The sequence below is a fragment of the Vulpes vulpes genome, chromosome 2, assembly GCF_048418805.1.
Source record: "Vulpes vulpes isolate BD-2025 chromosome 2, VulVul3, whole genome shotgun sequence".
Lineage (NCBI taxonomy): Eukaryota > Metazoa > Chordata > Mammalia > Carnivora > Canidae > Vulpes > Vulpes vulpes.
This window is the reverse complement of record NC_132781.1, coordinates 21,489,655-21,505,337: the sequence shown is the minus strand read 5'-3', so window position 1 is coordinate 21,505,337 and position 15,683 is coordinate 21,489,655. Positions and strand designations below refer to the sequence as shown.

General features: G+C 38.8%; 3 protein-coding genes across 3 annotated transcripts; all 3 read right to left on the bottom strand.

The window, feature by feature from the left end:
* Positions 1 to 2,420: 2,420 nt before the first annotated feature.
* On the bottom strand, positions 2,421 to 3,394 carry LOC112918027 (keratin, high-sulfur matrix protein, B2A-like). The gene has a single exon (XM_025996196.2). The coding sequence runs from the start codon at positions 3,347 to 3,349 to the stop codon at positions 2,831 to 2,833; it is 519 nt and encodes a 172-aa protein (XP_025851981.2). The 5' UTR covers positions 3,350 to 3,394; the 3' UTR covers positions 2,421 to 2,830.
* A 4,869-nt stretch (positions 3,395 to 8,263) lies between these two features.
* On the bottom strand, positions 8,264 to 9,524 carry LOC112918028 (keratin-associated protein 1-3-like). Its single transcript, XM_025996197.2, has one exon. The coding sequence runs from the start codon at positions 9,084 to 9,086 to the stop codon at positions 8,568 to 8,570; it is 519 nt and encodes a 172-aa protein (XP_025851982.2). The 5' UTR covers positions 9,087 to 9,524; the 3' UTR covers positions 8,264 to 8,567.
* A 2,737-nt stretch (positions 9,525 to 12,261) lies between these two features.
* LOC112918113 (keratin-associated protein 2-3-like) lies at positions 12,262 to 12,911 on the bottom strand. The gene has a single exon (XM_025996269.2). The coding sequence runs from the start codon at positions 12,909 to 12,911 to the stop codon at positions 12,522 to 12,524; it is 390 nt and encodes a 129-aa protein (XP_025852054.1). The 3' UTR covers positions 12,262 to 12,521.
* Between the last annotated feature and the right edge of the window lie 2,772 nt (positions 12,912 to 15,683).

Genomic DNA, 15,683 nt, shown 5'->3' with positions numbered 1-15,683 from the left:
TCATGATTCATAGATAGATTTAAGATTTTCTGTTTCTTGATGATTCATAATGGATTATGTGATTCTAGGAATTTATCCATTTTATCTAGGTTATCTAATTTTTTCCATATCTCATATGTATGTCATTCTTTTAAACAGCTATGCAATATTCCAGACTATGATCATACCACACTTTATTCAATCATCCCCCTGTTGATAAATCCTCAATTGTTTTTAGTTGGTGCTTTTGAATAAAAAAAAATCATAGCATTTTAAGCTAATAGGGGACTTTAAAGAAGTCCAGCTTTAGGTGATTATGAGAACTAAATTGAACTAATTAAACTAAACAGGCTTCTCACATAGTTCTACCATTAAGTGATTCTGTGACCTCAGAAAAGTCACTTAATCCCTCTGAACATTGGTTTATTCATCTGTAAAATGAGATGATCTCTCAGACACCCCTGGGCTGAAATTGTGTAATTGCTCTACCATATCCTTCATTCCTTAAGGGCATGATCTGCCATGTCTGATCCATTTTAGTATTCTAGGTAGTGCCTTCTGCACCATCCTGAATGTGAGCACTCAGTAAATGCTTGTTGAATCAAGGAAGGAATGAATGATGGGCAGTGTATTGTAATGATAAACAACCAAATTTGCATTCTACCCAAGTCACTTGTCATTTTACTTTATACTTTTTTCTCAAAAGGAGCTCTTAGGTAGTGCTACCTCAAAATGGTCAATAGTTAAAATCAAAGGAACAAGAAGACAAAACATTTCCATTTTTGTTCTGTTGTTCAAGGATGTCTTCTGGGTTAGATCAGATCTCTAGAGGAAATGTTGGGAAAACTGATTCTCTGCTTGCACATTATCCTTTTTCATGCTTTCAAATCTTGATTTCCATTAACCCCTGAAAGAATAAAGCATTGTAATCTTAACGAAAGTATCCATTCATCTTTCGAGGGACACTGAGGCTCCTTCCACAGTTTGGCTATTGTGGTCATTGCTGCTATAAACATTGGGGTGCAGGTGTCTCAGCTTTTCACTGCATCTGTATCTTTGGGGTAAATCCCCAGTAGTGCAATTTCTGGGTCATAGGGCAGTTCTGTTTTTAACTCTTTGAGGAACCTCCACACAGATTATCAGAGTGGCTTGTACCAGTTCACATTCCCACCAACAGTGCAAGAGGGTTCCTCTTTCTCCACGTCTTCTCCAACGTTTGTTGTTTCCTGTCTTGTTAATTTTCACTGAACATGAGAGACTCCTGACTCTGGGAAATGAACAAGGGGTAGTGGAGGGGGAAGTGGGCAGGGGGATGGGGTGACTGGGTGATGGGCACTGAGGGATGCACTTGACAGGATGAGCACTGGGTGTTATACTATATGTTGGCAAATCGAATTCCAATAAAAAATATTAAAAAAAAATCTTAACTAAAGTATTTTTAATAGAAAAGAATTAACTTCAGTTCCCTCCAGTTCTTTTAAAAAAAGGATTTATTTATTTATTTATTTATTTTAGAGGGGGGAGAGAGAGACAGACAGACAGACACAGAGCAGGAGGGAGGAGCAGAAAGAGAAGGAGAGAGTCCCAGTCAGACACTGAGTTAAGCCCAGAGCCCAGTGCAGGGCTTGATCCCCTGACCCAGAGATCACAACATGAGCTGAAACCAAGAGTCAGTCGCCTGACTGAGCCACCCAGGAGCCCCTGGCTCCCTCCAGTTCTAATTTCAAGAAACCACAAATTAATCCTAATCATTGTCTAAAATCTGCCCAGATTTATTAAGCATTTCCTGAGGCTGTATTTAAATATGTGTACATTCATTGTATGTTAAACTTACATTTGTTGTATAGTATGTGTAAATGCATGTGTATGTATAATAAATGTATGTATGTCTAAGTGAAAATTTTATTTTATTTTATTTTTTATTTTTTGAAAATTTTAAACCAAATTCGTTACGTTATTATCTTCACTTTCAGTTTAGAAACTGGAAAAAGAAAAGTAAAATTTTCTATCTAACCAAAAGTATATTTCCTCAGAGAGTCTTCCCCAACTTATAGCTCTCTTGCTTTACTCTTCAAGGCTACATATAAATGGAAGAGTGTCATATACTAGTTTATGTTACCACAGTTTGAAGATAGCCTGAAAGAGCATTCCTCTAATAGACTTGAAAAAATACATCATATTCTGGCTCTGGATTCAGAGTTCCCGATTTCTGTAACTCTATGGAAACATTTTGTGAGGTCAAGATATGGAAATAGAGTCTGTGCCACTTCTGAGGCCCTATATAACTGCTTTTGCTTTATCTTTCTATGGGGATTAACATCCATTGGATCTGATCAAATTTCCTAGACAGCAATGTGGGATATCCAAAACAGACTAAAATCTTTAGTGACTTTTTATGAAAGACATATCACGAACACACTCAATGAAGAAGAATAGATATGTTTGTTGCACCAAATAAAATTTAATAGACCTTGGTATATTAATTCCCTTTCATAAAAACTGCAGCTTGCAGAATGGTGGCATAGAGGAGGTGTATATATCTGAGAAGGACAGATGGTTCTTCTGTGGCATCGGTGGCACTGAGTCATAGAGAGTAAATTCACATGCGTCCTGAAGGCAATTTCTTGAGTTAAATTTATATTTTGGCAACCTCAGTGGGGAGAATGAGGTCTTTCCAGAATTGAATGGAATCAGATAGATCTGTGAGGCCCAAATGTGTGGTATCCCCCACAACAAAATCCAAATAAAAGTTCAAGAATTTGTTAGTGGTCCATGAGAAGTGGAAGAGAAAATTAGTTCATGAATTGATTTGGAAGTTGAAACTTCAAATCAAAAATCAACAACCTTGCTTTTAGCAGGTGGGCTGGCAACAGGTGGGCTGGCAGCAGGTGGGCTGGCAGCAGGTGGGCTGGCAGCAGTAGGAGCAGCAGGCTGGGCGGCAGCAGGACTGTCCACAGTAGGATGGGCGGCAGCAGGAGGCCTGGGCATGGTGCAGCTGGCAGCAGGTTGGGGGTGTGCAGCTCACCACGCAGCAGGGGGGCAGGCAGGTGTCCTCCACGCGGCAGTCAGGGCGGCACCACCTGACTCGGCAGCTCATAGCTCCACTGCCACCCTCCTGGCCACCACCAATGCCACAGCCAGTCCCACAGCAGCTGGTCTGACAGCAGCTGGGCTGGCAGCAGCTGGTCTGACAGCAAGTTGGCTGGGAGCAGCTGGGCTGGCAGCAGCTAGGCTGGCAGCAGCTGGTCTGGCAACTGGTTGGCTGGCAGCAGCTGGTCTGACAGCAGCTAGGCTGGCAGCAGCTGGAGCCACAGTTCCCACTGGTGGAGCAGGTGGGAAATCCACAGAAGCTAGTAGAGCAGCAGGCCATGGTCAGGAGGTGGGTTGAGAGTTGAGTTGCTAAGAGAAGTTTTTGAGATTTGGTGGTGACTTCCACGCTGGGCCTTTTATAGGGCTTGGCTAGCTATGATTTACATAATTCTCAAAATCTCTTTCTTGTTTGTGTATAAATAATCTGTCTCTGAATAATAATTGCCCTATTCCTGAGTTAATTTTCAACCTCTAAAAGGCTTTTAACGTTCATTTTATTTGGTCTACAATTAGTTTTCTTTACCACAGTCAAGTAATCATTGGCATTCATTGGCTACACATCCCACAGTCCTTCATATTTGTTAAAATTTGGTCATTGCCCTAAGAATAATGGGCAATGACCAATAATGCCTCATCTTTAAGGAGTGTCAGTATTACTCAATGTTGATCCTAATAATCGAGCTCTTGGGCCTCACATGACAGTTTAATTCCCAGCAACATGGCCCTGATGTCAACTACTGCCCATTTATCTTTCTTATCTTCAATTTGACTGTGAAACAAAGTGATCCAGCTGGCCAGAAAGGGATGCTTTTTGGGTGACTGAGAAATGTGGATGAATTGTTACTGATCACAGTTTCTGGAGCACTTGGGTGCCCAAATGGTTCTGACTACTTTGCCTGTATCAGTTCATTTAATTTTTACTGCGATCCCATGAGCCACGCCTATAGCTACTCCCATCATCCATGTAATGAAACTGAGCCTCAAACAGATTTACATCTCTTGCCTAGTTTCACAACAAGAAGTGGTGAATCTGAATTTTTTTAAAGATTTTATTTATTCATTCATGAGAGACAGAGAGAGAGAAAGAGGCAGAGACACAGGCAGAGGGAGAAGCAGGCTCCATGCAGGGAGCCTGATGTGGGACTCGATCCCGGGTGTCCAGGATCATGCCCTGGGCTGAAGGCAGCGCTAAACCGTTGAGCCACCCGGGCTGCCCTGAATCTGAGATTTGAACCCACATCATCTGACTCCAGACTAAACTCTTTCAACCACTATAGTCAATACTTTTTTCCAGGGTGCCTGGATGGCTCAGTCGGTTAAGCTTCTGCCTTCTGCTCAGGTCATGATCCCAGTGTCCTAGGATGGACACTGAGCTCCCTGCTCAGTGGAGAGTCTGCTTCTCCCTCTGTCTCTGCCCTCCTCCCTGCTTGTGATCTCTCCCTCTTTCTCTCTCTCTCACACACATGCACACACTCTCTCTCTTAAATAAATAAAATCTTAAAAAATACTCTGTTTTCCAAATGTAAGCAATTGTTCTAGAGAAAATCAAAGGGTAAGAAAAGATGTAAAAATGTGGCCCACTTTCAAACTTTTTTTAGAGTCAAAGGAAGAAAGGCAGCGCTTAGGGTGAGTAACAACACAATTAGAGGCTTCTCTGAAAATTTTATTTTTTTAACTATATAATAAGCACATTTCAAGAAAATCTCAAGTGCTAAAAAGGTTGTTAACCTATTTGACTTGTGACTTTATCTAAATTTTGATATTAGAATGTTACCACATTCTAATAGTTTAAATGTCCTTAACTGCATAAAAATCACACTCCATGTATTAACACTGGAGCATGTGAGTTAGATCTGCAATATGCAGTTTACTGTACATATTAGAAACTAGTCCAACTCACTGAAAGCTAATATAATTCGAATTTGTGCAGGTGCAATGAAAGGTGACCTGGTCTCTGTTGAGTATGGATTCTATTATAGGGAAATGAATTTTAAAATGCTACTTATACAGGTTGAATCAGAATACCAGGTGTTCAGTCCTGCTTCTCCAGAAATGACAGTTTTGAGTTAAGATCATAACTCTTCCCAAGTCAGAATTAAGACACTTTCAAATCCCACATCAAATTTTGAGTTAAAAGGTATGTGAATTTTTGGCCTCCTCTCCTTAAGCAAATCTACATCACAGATTCTTTGATTAGCTAATTTTTCCACCTTGGATGTTTGGAATATGTAGATTTGTCACCATTACAATCTCAGGAGCTATTTAATTCATATTTAAATTCAGTAGAATCTCTGATACTAAAAACATTTATCTCCCCTTGCAAACAATTCAGATGTTTGAGGAGTTGAAATACCTCCTGATAAAGGCACTGGAGATAGTAATGTTGTTTGTTAAATCTCTATTTCTGTACTTTTCTGGTGTGGCACTGTTTTTAGCATCTAACATTGGTGCAAAACTTAACTCAGTTTTCATGTTTCTGGGCTTTAATTGCCTTCAGAGAATTATTAAGAATAAGATGTTCTAGTAAGGGTTCTCCAGAGAAACAGAACTAATAGGATGTGTGTGTGTGTGTGTGTGTGTGTGTGTGTGTGTGTGTGTATTTATTGTGAGGGATTGGTTCACACAGATATGGAGCCTGAGAAGTCCCACCAGGAGCAGTGAAGTCTAAAGGCAGAAAATGGATGTCCCAGCTTGAGCTATAGAACAGTTCACCCTTTCTCTGCCTTTTTGTTCTATTCCGGGTCTCAATGGAGTAGATGATACCCACCCACATTGGTGAAGACAATCTTCTTTACTCATTCTGCAGATTCATATGTGAATTCCTTCTGTAAACACCTTCACAGAGATACCCAGGAATCATGTTTTACCAGCTCTCTTTTAAACTATATCTCCTTTAAACCAGTCAAGTTCATACATAAGATTAACCATCACATAAGGTATGACACTTAAAATTTGAGAATTCTACTCCTCTGCCACAGACAAATCTGAACATTCCCTTACCTTCCCAAATAAATTAAGAAAATAAAATTATTTTCTCCTACCGCTTAAATCCATTTCTTCTTGATTGGTTCTCATACAAATAGAGTAAGAAGTTATAATCATTCATGATGTTTCTGTGTAGATTTTCTGTCCTGTTTAAATGCTGGATATCTCTATCTGTGGTCTTCTTTGAGAAAGGAATGCCAGTCATTTAAAACTATTTTATTACTTTGCTTATTCTCTTTCGTTTTCATTACTTCATTTAAGTGATGGGGCCCAGACACAGTAGTACCAAAAGAAGAAAGGATGTGTTTGTTTTTTATTATTGAATGTTTGCCTTCTGTTTATAGATACTTATATATTGAGTTATTTTTCTTTAAGAGATCAAGGTTCTGAGTTTCTTATTGTAAATTTTGGGGCTTCTCTCAATTCCTTAAAGTCCATTTTACTAGTTCTCTAATTCAGTTGCCTCTGCCTTACTTTCCTGAGTGATAAGATATGGTTGATATGCCAACCAGTTGAACATCCCCCATTTTTTATTCTATATCAGGTAATAAGATCTTCTCTTCTGCATGTCCACTTGGCTCTTTTGGTGCTTCAAGCTGAAGCCCTTCTAAGTAAAAGGTGCATCCAACCTAAGTTTTCCTAATCTGTTGGAAGCTAAGAGAGTGGTATATGAGGGACGTAGAGTGTTGAACATGTTTTAGACACATTGTGTATGAATGTGTAGGTTGTGCCCTGATGGTAGGCTCTGTCCTCTCAGAGGAGGGAGAACCTTTTTCACACAAAGATGCTATAGGCTCAGTAAGCTGTATATTCTATAGACTGTGTCTACCTAAAGGTGGTGCTTTTTTTCTAATGCTGGTAAGTCGTGTTAATGGAAACCCCAATCCTTTGACTTAGTTTTTTAAGTTGAAATGAAATTCATATAATGTATACTAAACCATTTTAAAGTGTACAATTGAATGACTTTTAGTGCATCAATAATGTTTTGCAACCTCCATTCCTTTCTCTAGCTTAAAAACTTTTTCATCACCTAATAATCTTTAGTAATCATTCCCCATTTCCCTTTATCTCCTGCCACTGGTTTACCACTTTGATTTTATAATTAAAGATTTTATCCATTAAAATGGAAGGTCTTATTATGTGGTTTTTTATTTCATCCTTGCTTCATTCTAGACCTCTCTCTCTGGAGATTAGAATAAGACTGGACATAGTGAATGCCAGTATCATGCTTGCTTAAACCCTTCCTGTAATGAATATTTGTTTTCTACTTAACAATACATGAAAGAACTGTATAAATGCTATAGGAACATTAGTTGAAATTCCCTTTCATCATTTTCCAAAGTATATTTTGAGGAATACTAGTGTTACAGGATGTTAGTTAATAATAAATAAATGGAAGATTCCCTGATTAAATCAATTTGGGAATAATAGTTTTAGAGCTTTCTTTAATATTCTATTGTGCTTTATATAAACCTTAAAGATGGTGAAAATGCATGCAACATTATTTGACCACTGAATACTTTTTCCCTAGTGGGTATCTGAAGAGACTAATTGTCAGTGCATTATTACCTGTTTAGGAAATAATCTATCCTCTGCCTGAGAAGGATGTTGTAATGTAAGCAATGAAAGTCAATTCTCTTATTTTCCGGGCTTTCAACTGGTGCCCAGGCAGGCAAAAGGCCTTGCTCAAGAATCCATAGATTCTTAGTTACAAAGTAGTGACAAGAATTCAGGATGCCTTTACATCTTATACTAGTAATTTGAAATCTTATGTTTACTGTCTTTCCAATTATGTATTACCCTTTTATACCCTTGATAATTGAAAGAATTGTACACTGAGTCATGTGACTGAAATAAAAAGATTTGGTAACACCTCAAGAAGCTAAATGACATAAAAATTCCTTTTTGTAAAATTGATCTTCTGGAAAACCTAACCCATCAGTTTGCATATGTGAAGACCTTGGGGAATAATTCTTAAATACTGATAGATTCTTTTTTTTCTGATAGATTCTTTTAATCATAGATTTTGGCTGCAGATATTAGACTATTTAATGGCTAAACAAAGAAAACCCATCTTTCAAAGACCTTTATAACAGGACAAAAATTAAGAAAAACCATACTGTCATAGCATAGTTATTGAGATTTTGAAAAATCCAAGTACCCCAATAGCAATAAAAAATTCCAAAGAAAAGAAGGCTCCAACAATGACTTCATCACTGAAGAATAAAAATTTTATTAAATCCCAACTCCAAAGAGCTGTTGAGCTGCTTCAGATATTTATAGTAAAATTTTACATATTTCTCTTAACCTTGTAGGACTTCTGTTCATATCGAGGTTTATGAAATATTTTTGGTCTTCGATTATAAATTAATTCACATCTTAGGAAAATTATGTAGCCATGTGATAAGAGTTTGCAAGCTGGATTTTGAGTATTAGAGCTCAGATGTTGTTGGGACTCTACATTGGCTCATTTTGAAGTACCAGTTTCTCAGGATTCATTTAGAATGAGGTTTTCAACAAGTAGACTGGCAGCAGGTGGGCTGGCAGCAGGTGGGCTGGCAGCAGTAGGAGCAGCAGGCTGGGCGGCAGCAGGACTGTCCACAGTAGGATGGGCGGCAGCAGGAGGCCTGGGCATGGTGCAGCTGGCAGCAGGTTGGGGGTGTGCAGCTCACCACGCAGCAGGGGGGCAGGCAGGTGTCCTCCACGCGGCAGTCAGGGCGGCACCACCTGACTCGGCAGCTCATAGCTCCACTGCCACCCTCCTGGCCACCACCAATGCCACAGCCAGTCCCACAGCAGCTGGTCTGACAGCAGCTGGGCTGGCAGCAGCTGGTCTGACAGCAAGTTGGCTGGGAGCAGCTAGGCTGGCAGCAGCTGGTCTGGCAGCTGGTTGGCTGGCAGCAGCTGGTCTGGCAACTGGTTGGCTGGCAGCAGCTGGTCTGACAGCAGCTAGGCTGGCAGCAGCTGGAGCCACAGTTCCCACTGGTGGAGCAGGTGGGAAATCCACAGAAGCTAGTGGAGCAGCAGGCCATGGTCAGGAGCTGGGTTGAGAGTTGGGTTGCTTAGTGGAGTTTCTGAGTGAGAGCTGCTTATTCCACTTGGGCCTTTTATAGGTCTTGGCCAGTTCCTTTGTTTGTGATGGACAGCATTTTTATCTTGTTACTCTTTAAACAAGCTTTTCCAGAGTCCTTTGATTGTTCAAATATTGAGTTATTTTAAATGCATCCTCAGATTGGTTTTTCCTTATTGCTCAGCTAATATTCACTAAATGTTTCTTCCTTCATAGAAATGTTATTGTTTCATTTCCAAACAATGCTGTAATTTCTCCTCAAGTCTCAGCTTCCATTCTGCATCACCTGACAAAGTGACTCTCACTCATAAGATGACGTGATTTTAGGGTCATATTCACCAAACTCAAATCTCCAGAAAAAATTAGTAACAATTGACTTTCTTATGTAAGACATTTTAATTTTTTTTATTAATAAGATTATAGTCTCTACAGTTAGTCAGATAGAAACTCTGATAAACTTCACATTGATAGAAATCCATAGATTTTTCCAGAAATTGGATCTTTCCCAATTTCCATGATCTCTCCTGAATCTCACACTTCAGACTTGAGAAAATATCACTCAGGAAGATGTAGAGAACAAAAACTGTTCCATTCCAATTTACTACGGATATTTTATTAGCCAAAATTTAAAAGAAAGACTAAAATTCATAGCCAATAATGAGGAAAATACCACACAGAAATGTAAGTGTAATTTATATTTTTCTATGAACGATAAAAATCACTGCTATATAGATTATCTAGACAGTATTTATTTCTCATAAGTGGGATTTATTTTCAACTTATGTAATCACCATATGTCCTGTGAAAGGATATTAGACCAAAGAGCACAACAATTGAATTTACAAAGGCAAACCACTAAAAAGAAAAGCAGGAGTTAGGAAATATCCTTTCTGGATTACAGTGCATATAAGACAGGGTAGGAAATGAATGATCTAATATCATTCAATAGGTATAGGTGGAAAGGATTGATATTTTGATATAGACCACTTTTAATTTCCCCTCACCACCAGCCAATGTTAGAATACTGCTGACTCTAGGAATGACTATAATTTGGAGAGGTAAGTGACTAGCTGCTCCATTTACACAGTACATAGCCAGAAAGCTGGATATACATTTAGCAAAATAAATTTGAAACAGTTTTGGTGGTTGCCAAAAGAAAGAACATGTGGTCAAAAGAAGAATGTGTAGTGTTTACATGGGGGGAAATGAAAAAAAGAAGTGGTGGCCAAAAGAGCATATTATTGCTATTTGTGGTAGGCTTATTCTTTCCTTCCAATCTTGAATAGAAGCACATAGTTAGCTTTTTATGAGGTGGAAGTATTGGTTTGAACAGTGATAGAATTACATTAGAATGTGATTCATGCAAGTATCAAGAAAGATATTCATATCATATGATAACCATGACCACAGGTATGAAGTTGAAAAGTGGTTGAAGGAATCATCAAGTATCAGAGATCAAAAACAATAAATTGTTTTGTCCAAACATTTGATTATATAGTTATAGAAACTGACATTTTTTAAAAGAAACTAACATCATTGTTTTTATAAGTATCAAATGTTTATTAAATCATCATATTATGCACAGAGCACTAAAAGGTTGTGCAGAAGGGAGGTTCAATCTGTCTGCCTCATATCTTGCTCTAGTGTACAAATCATTGTAGTACTGATAGGAGGGATGAATCAAGGAAAAGATTCAAATATACTATCATCCATCCTTATAGTTTTAAATTGGAACACTGATTTTTTGGTATAGACTGCTTTTAATTTCCTCTTGGCATCAGTTGATGTTAGAATACTACTGAGTCTAGGAGTGGCTGCATTTTGGAGAGATTAGTGACTTGCTTTATTCACACAATAGACAGCCAGAAGAGCTGGGTATAAAACTTCTATCTCTCCCTCCTACATCAGTTCATTTTATTTTATACCATGCTGTTTTCCAGGATCAATTAAGTATTAAAACTCTTTGTCTCCTTATTTTTAAAAATTACTTTAGAATAGCTCAAGAATAGAAATACTAGTAGTGGGCAGAAATGCTATGGAGTAGTAAACATACAGTAAATAAGCATGAATATGTTAAGATTCTATTAGGTGTCTTCTGACAGAAGAGTTTTACCTAAAGCTGCAATAACACATTTGATTTTTTAAAAGATTTTATTTATTTATTAATGAGAGACACAGAGAGAGACAGAGACATAGGCAGAGTGAGAAGCAGGCTCCCTGCAGGGAGACTGTTAAGGGACTTGATCCCAGGACCTCAGGATCACACCCTCAGCTGAAGGCAGATGCTCAACTGCTGAGCCACCTAGGCATCCCAACACATTTCATTCTTAACTATTTGTTTCCCACAATTAGGTAATATATCCTCTGAGTTTCTATGTCTGCCCTACTCTTTGGGTCTTCTTTATTCCATGGCTATCATTGTAGTTCAGTTCTTACTGTATATCACTTGGACCAGTACAATGGCCTCTTGAATTGTTTCTGTATAGCTATTATATGTCTAGCCTTTGGCCTCATTTTTGATAAGCAACTACCATAAGAATCATGCTGATACTCAGTACCCTTTGTGCCAATCACTTGCCCCAAGACTTTCAACAGCTCCCTAGTACTTACTGCACTAAGGGCATACTCCTTTGGTTAGTATTAAAAGCATACACATTTTCCAAATTTATTTTCCACCATCATTTTACATATATCCAGTGTTCCCAGCCAAACTATCCTCTGAACAGTCCCTCTCTCCATACCTTCATGTGTATTATTACCAGAGTTGAGAATGCCATCGTCTTTTATACCTGCATGCCAAAATCTTAACCTATACAAAATGCTAGCTCCCTTCTCAGTGTTCCTTGTTCTCCCTCCCTAGTCAATACCGATTTCTCTGTTGACACCAATGTATGTTGTACTTTTTTTTCATTTTATAATTTTTAGTTGCATCATTGTGAATTTCATTTATCTCCCTAGAAGTTTCTTGAAGAGGGGAGCATTTTTAACTCAATTTTAATTTTATCATATACCATCTAGCCTGTGACTTGCAGATGGTAGGCAATCAGTATATTTTATATGTTGGCAAATTGATTTAAGTAAAATAAAAAATAAACTTAATGAAAAAAAATTAGAATGAACAAGTAAAACCAAAAATATATTTTCTAGGCCAAAGATGAGAAGTTTATTAGAAAAGAAGCATGCCACAAGATCTAAGATCTACAGTGGGAAGAAGGGAGTTGATAGTGTTACAAAGACTTGAGAATAGCCCAAGTCTTAATAAGTGAGCCTGTATTTTCATTCAACCTCTGGTTGACTTGGGGTCTTGATAGTTCAGGGCTGGAGGTTTGTTAGGTAGAGATGGGAGTACGACGTTTTCAGAAAGTTGATAGCTTGTTCTAGACAGTCGGTACACTTCTTAGCAGCAGGGGGAGGTCCTGCAGGTGGTGCGGCAGGGGGCAGGCTGGCAGCAGGAGGGGCGGCAGCAGGGCGCCTGCACAGAAATGGGCTGGCAGCAGGTGGAGGCCCAGCAGCAGGGGCGGCAGACCACGGCCGTGCAGGACGTGGGGCAGCAGCTGATGGGGCGGCAGCAGCCCTCCTGCAGGGAGCAGGGGTCACAGCACACAGGGCGGCGGCAGGGCTCACAGATGGGGCGCGTGCAGCGGCAGGTGCAGGTCACGGGGCGGCACACGGTGGTCTGGCAGCTCACGGGGCGGCAGCAGCAGGGGTCGCGGCAGCAGCAGGGCTGGCAGCATTCTGTGCCACAGCCCTGGGAGGAGCAGATGGAACCACAGCAGGAGCCGGACATGGTGATGTGTGGGGCTGTTTAGGTTTGGACTGGTGAGAGGATTTGGATGTTGTCAGGTGTGAATGTCTTTGTCCTGCTTTGGGCCCTTTATATACCCTGCCCAGGTGCTGATGACACCACCCCCCCATTTATCTTTTGGCCAATTAAGTAGGATTTTGTTTTGACTAAATGATTGCATTACTTGTGACATACTCATGATCTCATTAAAGAACTCTTGTGGCATTCCTAAATATGGATATATACATGCTGTTCATCATCAAAATCTAAGCACTCAGTCATTTTAGGTGATAACAGCTCTTGATGCATATTTTGGGTAGATAAGCACCTGATGAATCTTGGAGAAAATGATCCTAAAAGAACTGCAAGTTTTAAAATAAATTAAATATATAGGGGTTTCTAGAGAACTGACTGGATCTTGTACTTGACCCTTAGGAGATGCCCTGAGAAACCTGTATGTGAATCAGACAGGTATTAGACATGTCCTTGGGTGTAGACTCCTTAGGACTTTATTGACCTATCACTTGATAATGGAATCCATGTACCTTGAATAAGACTGCAGCTCAGATAACTCGTTGGGAAAGATAAAAGGTTATTTTTGTAAACCAGCTAAGAATTGGAATAAAATATCCACAGCTGCCCTCCGTTGTATTTCTTCTCTTTTCTTCTGTTCAGTCTTGAGCAACTGTGGTCCTTCTGACTACAGAATGTTGATTTTTATCTCTGAGACATGACATTTTTTTTTATATTTGCCTTTCTTGTGTATATGATAAAGAATCATGTAATGGGAAATTTTTTCTTAATATATTTGACATGGGCACTATGACTGACAAGATGGAGGGTTTCCAACCAGCATTGCTGACGGAGACAATACATTGATCAGAAAACTTATGTAGGGGACTGTATAGCTGTTCTGTGACAGTTCTGCTGGAAGTGTGGTAGACATGCTTCTTAGGGAAGGGTCATCAGAGGCTCTTGGGGAATTGCATGGGGGGAAGAAGTCTCGTTACTTTTCAGCTTTTCCCTCCTATTATTCACCAGGCAGGGTTTTGAGTCACTTTAGGATCATTCCCATCATTCAAAAGAATGTACCTCAAGCCCCAGGAACTAAAGCTCCCCAAATGGAATTTTAAACATAATTTTAAAAGTTTAAAAGGAATGTAAACTGACTGAATGTATAGTCATAACTGAGGAGACAGAAGAGGGAGAAATGAAGCATGGTCTCATCAATGAAGACCTTCAACTCTCTCATATTTCATGTTCTATCTCTTATCCAGGGACCCACATGACTTTTATTTCAAAGCATAACCAGAACCAAGATAAAAACTTGTATATTCTGCTCTTTTTTGTTGTTGTTCTTTTTCTTTGTCCCAGTTTTATTGAGATATAAGTGACATACAACATTGTGTAAGCTTGAAGTGTACATTGTGATGATTTGGTGCATGTATATATTGCAAGACGCTTACTGCAATAAGGTTAGTCAACACATTCTTCACCGTACTCCACGTAATTATCTTTTGTTATTATTGTTTTTATGGTGAGAAGATTAAAGCTTTACTCTCATAGCAACTTTCAAATGTACAATATAGTATTGTTAACTAGTCACCATGCTGTACATTAAGATCCCTGATACTCATAACTGAAAATTTGTATCATTTGACCAAAATCTTCCCATTTCTTCTACCCCTCAGCCTCTGACAACCACCTTTATGCTCTGTTTCTATGAATTTGATGTTTTTTATTCTACCTGTAAGTGAGATTATACATTATTTGTCTTTCTCTGACTTACTTCACTTAGCATAGTGCCCTCAAAGTCCATCCATGTTGTTACAAATGGTAAGGTTTCATTTTTTTTTTTACGCATGTACAAAACACAGTTATCCCAAGACTTCTCTTGGAATATACACACACACCACATATATATTATTCATATATTTATGCCATGTATATGTGTGTGTATACATATATCTCATGTTTTCCCATTTTCTTTATTCATCTATCATTGCTTTCATGCCTTGGCTTTTGTGAACAATGCTGTAATGAACATGGGAAGGCAGATACTTCTTTGACACTGTAATTTTGTCTCCTTCAGATATATACCCAGAAGTGGGATTGCCTAGCTCATATGGTAGTTCTATTTTTAATTTTTTGAGGAGTGTCTATGCCATTTTCCACAGTGATTATACCAGTCTACATTCTTACCAAGGTTCCCTTTTCTCTACATATTCACTAGCATTTGTTGTATCTTATCTTGTTATACTAGTCTTTCTAACAGGTGTGAGGTGATATCTCATTGTGGTTTTGATTTGCAGTTCCTTGATGATTACTGATATTGAGCGCCTTGTTGGCATTTGTATGTCTTTTTTGGGAAAATGTCTATTCAGATCCTTTGCCCATTTTTCAAACAAATTGGGTTTTTTTGTTTGTTTTGCTTTTTGTTTTTGTTTGTTTTTTTGCTATTGAGTTGTAGGAGTTCTTACATATTCCGGATATTAACCCCTTATAAGATATAAATTTGGTTTGCAAATATTTTCTCTCATTTGGTAGGTTGCCTTTTCATTTTGTTCATTGTTTCTTTTGCTATTCGGAAGCTTTTTAGTTCGATGTAGTCCCGCTTACAGAGTTTTGCATTTGTTGCTTGTACTTTGCTCTTTTCAATGCACATGTCTCACAATCAGCTTTTCATGTTTTGGGGGGTTTTCATGATAACCACATTTTATGCAAAGGGGGCCTTTTCAGAAGATACTTAAATCCTCAAGTTAACAAGACTAATTT

Excerpts from the sequence above, each read along its gene's own strand:
- LOC112918027 (XM_025996196.2), bottom strand. The coding sequence starts at position 3,349 with ATGGCCTGCTGCTCTACTAGCTTCTGTGGATTTCCCACCTGCTCCACC.
- LOC112918028 (XM_025996197.2), bottom strand. The coding sequence starts at position 9,086 with ATGGCCTGCTGCTCCACTAGCTTCTGTGGATTTCCCACCTGCTCCACC.
- LOC112918113 (XM_025996269.2), bottom strand. The coding sequence starts at position 12,911 with ATGTCCGGCTCCTGCTGTGGTTCCATCTGCTCCTCCCAGGGCTGTGGC.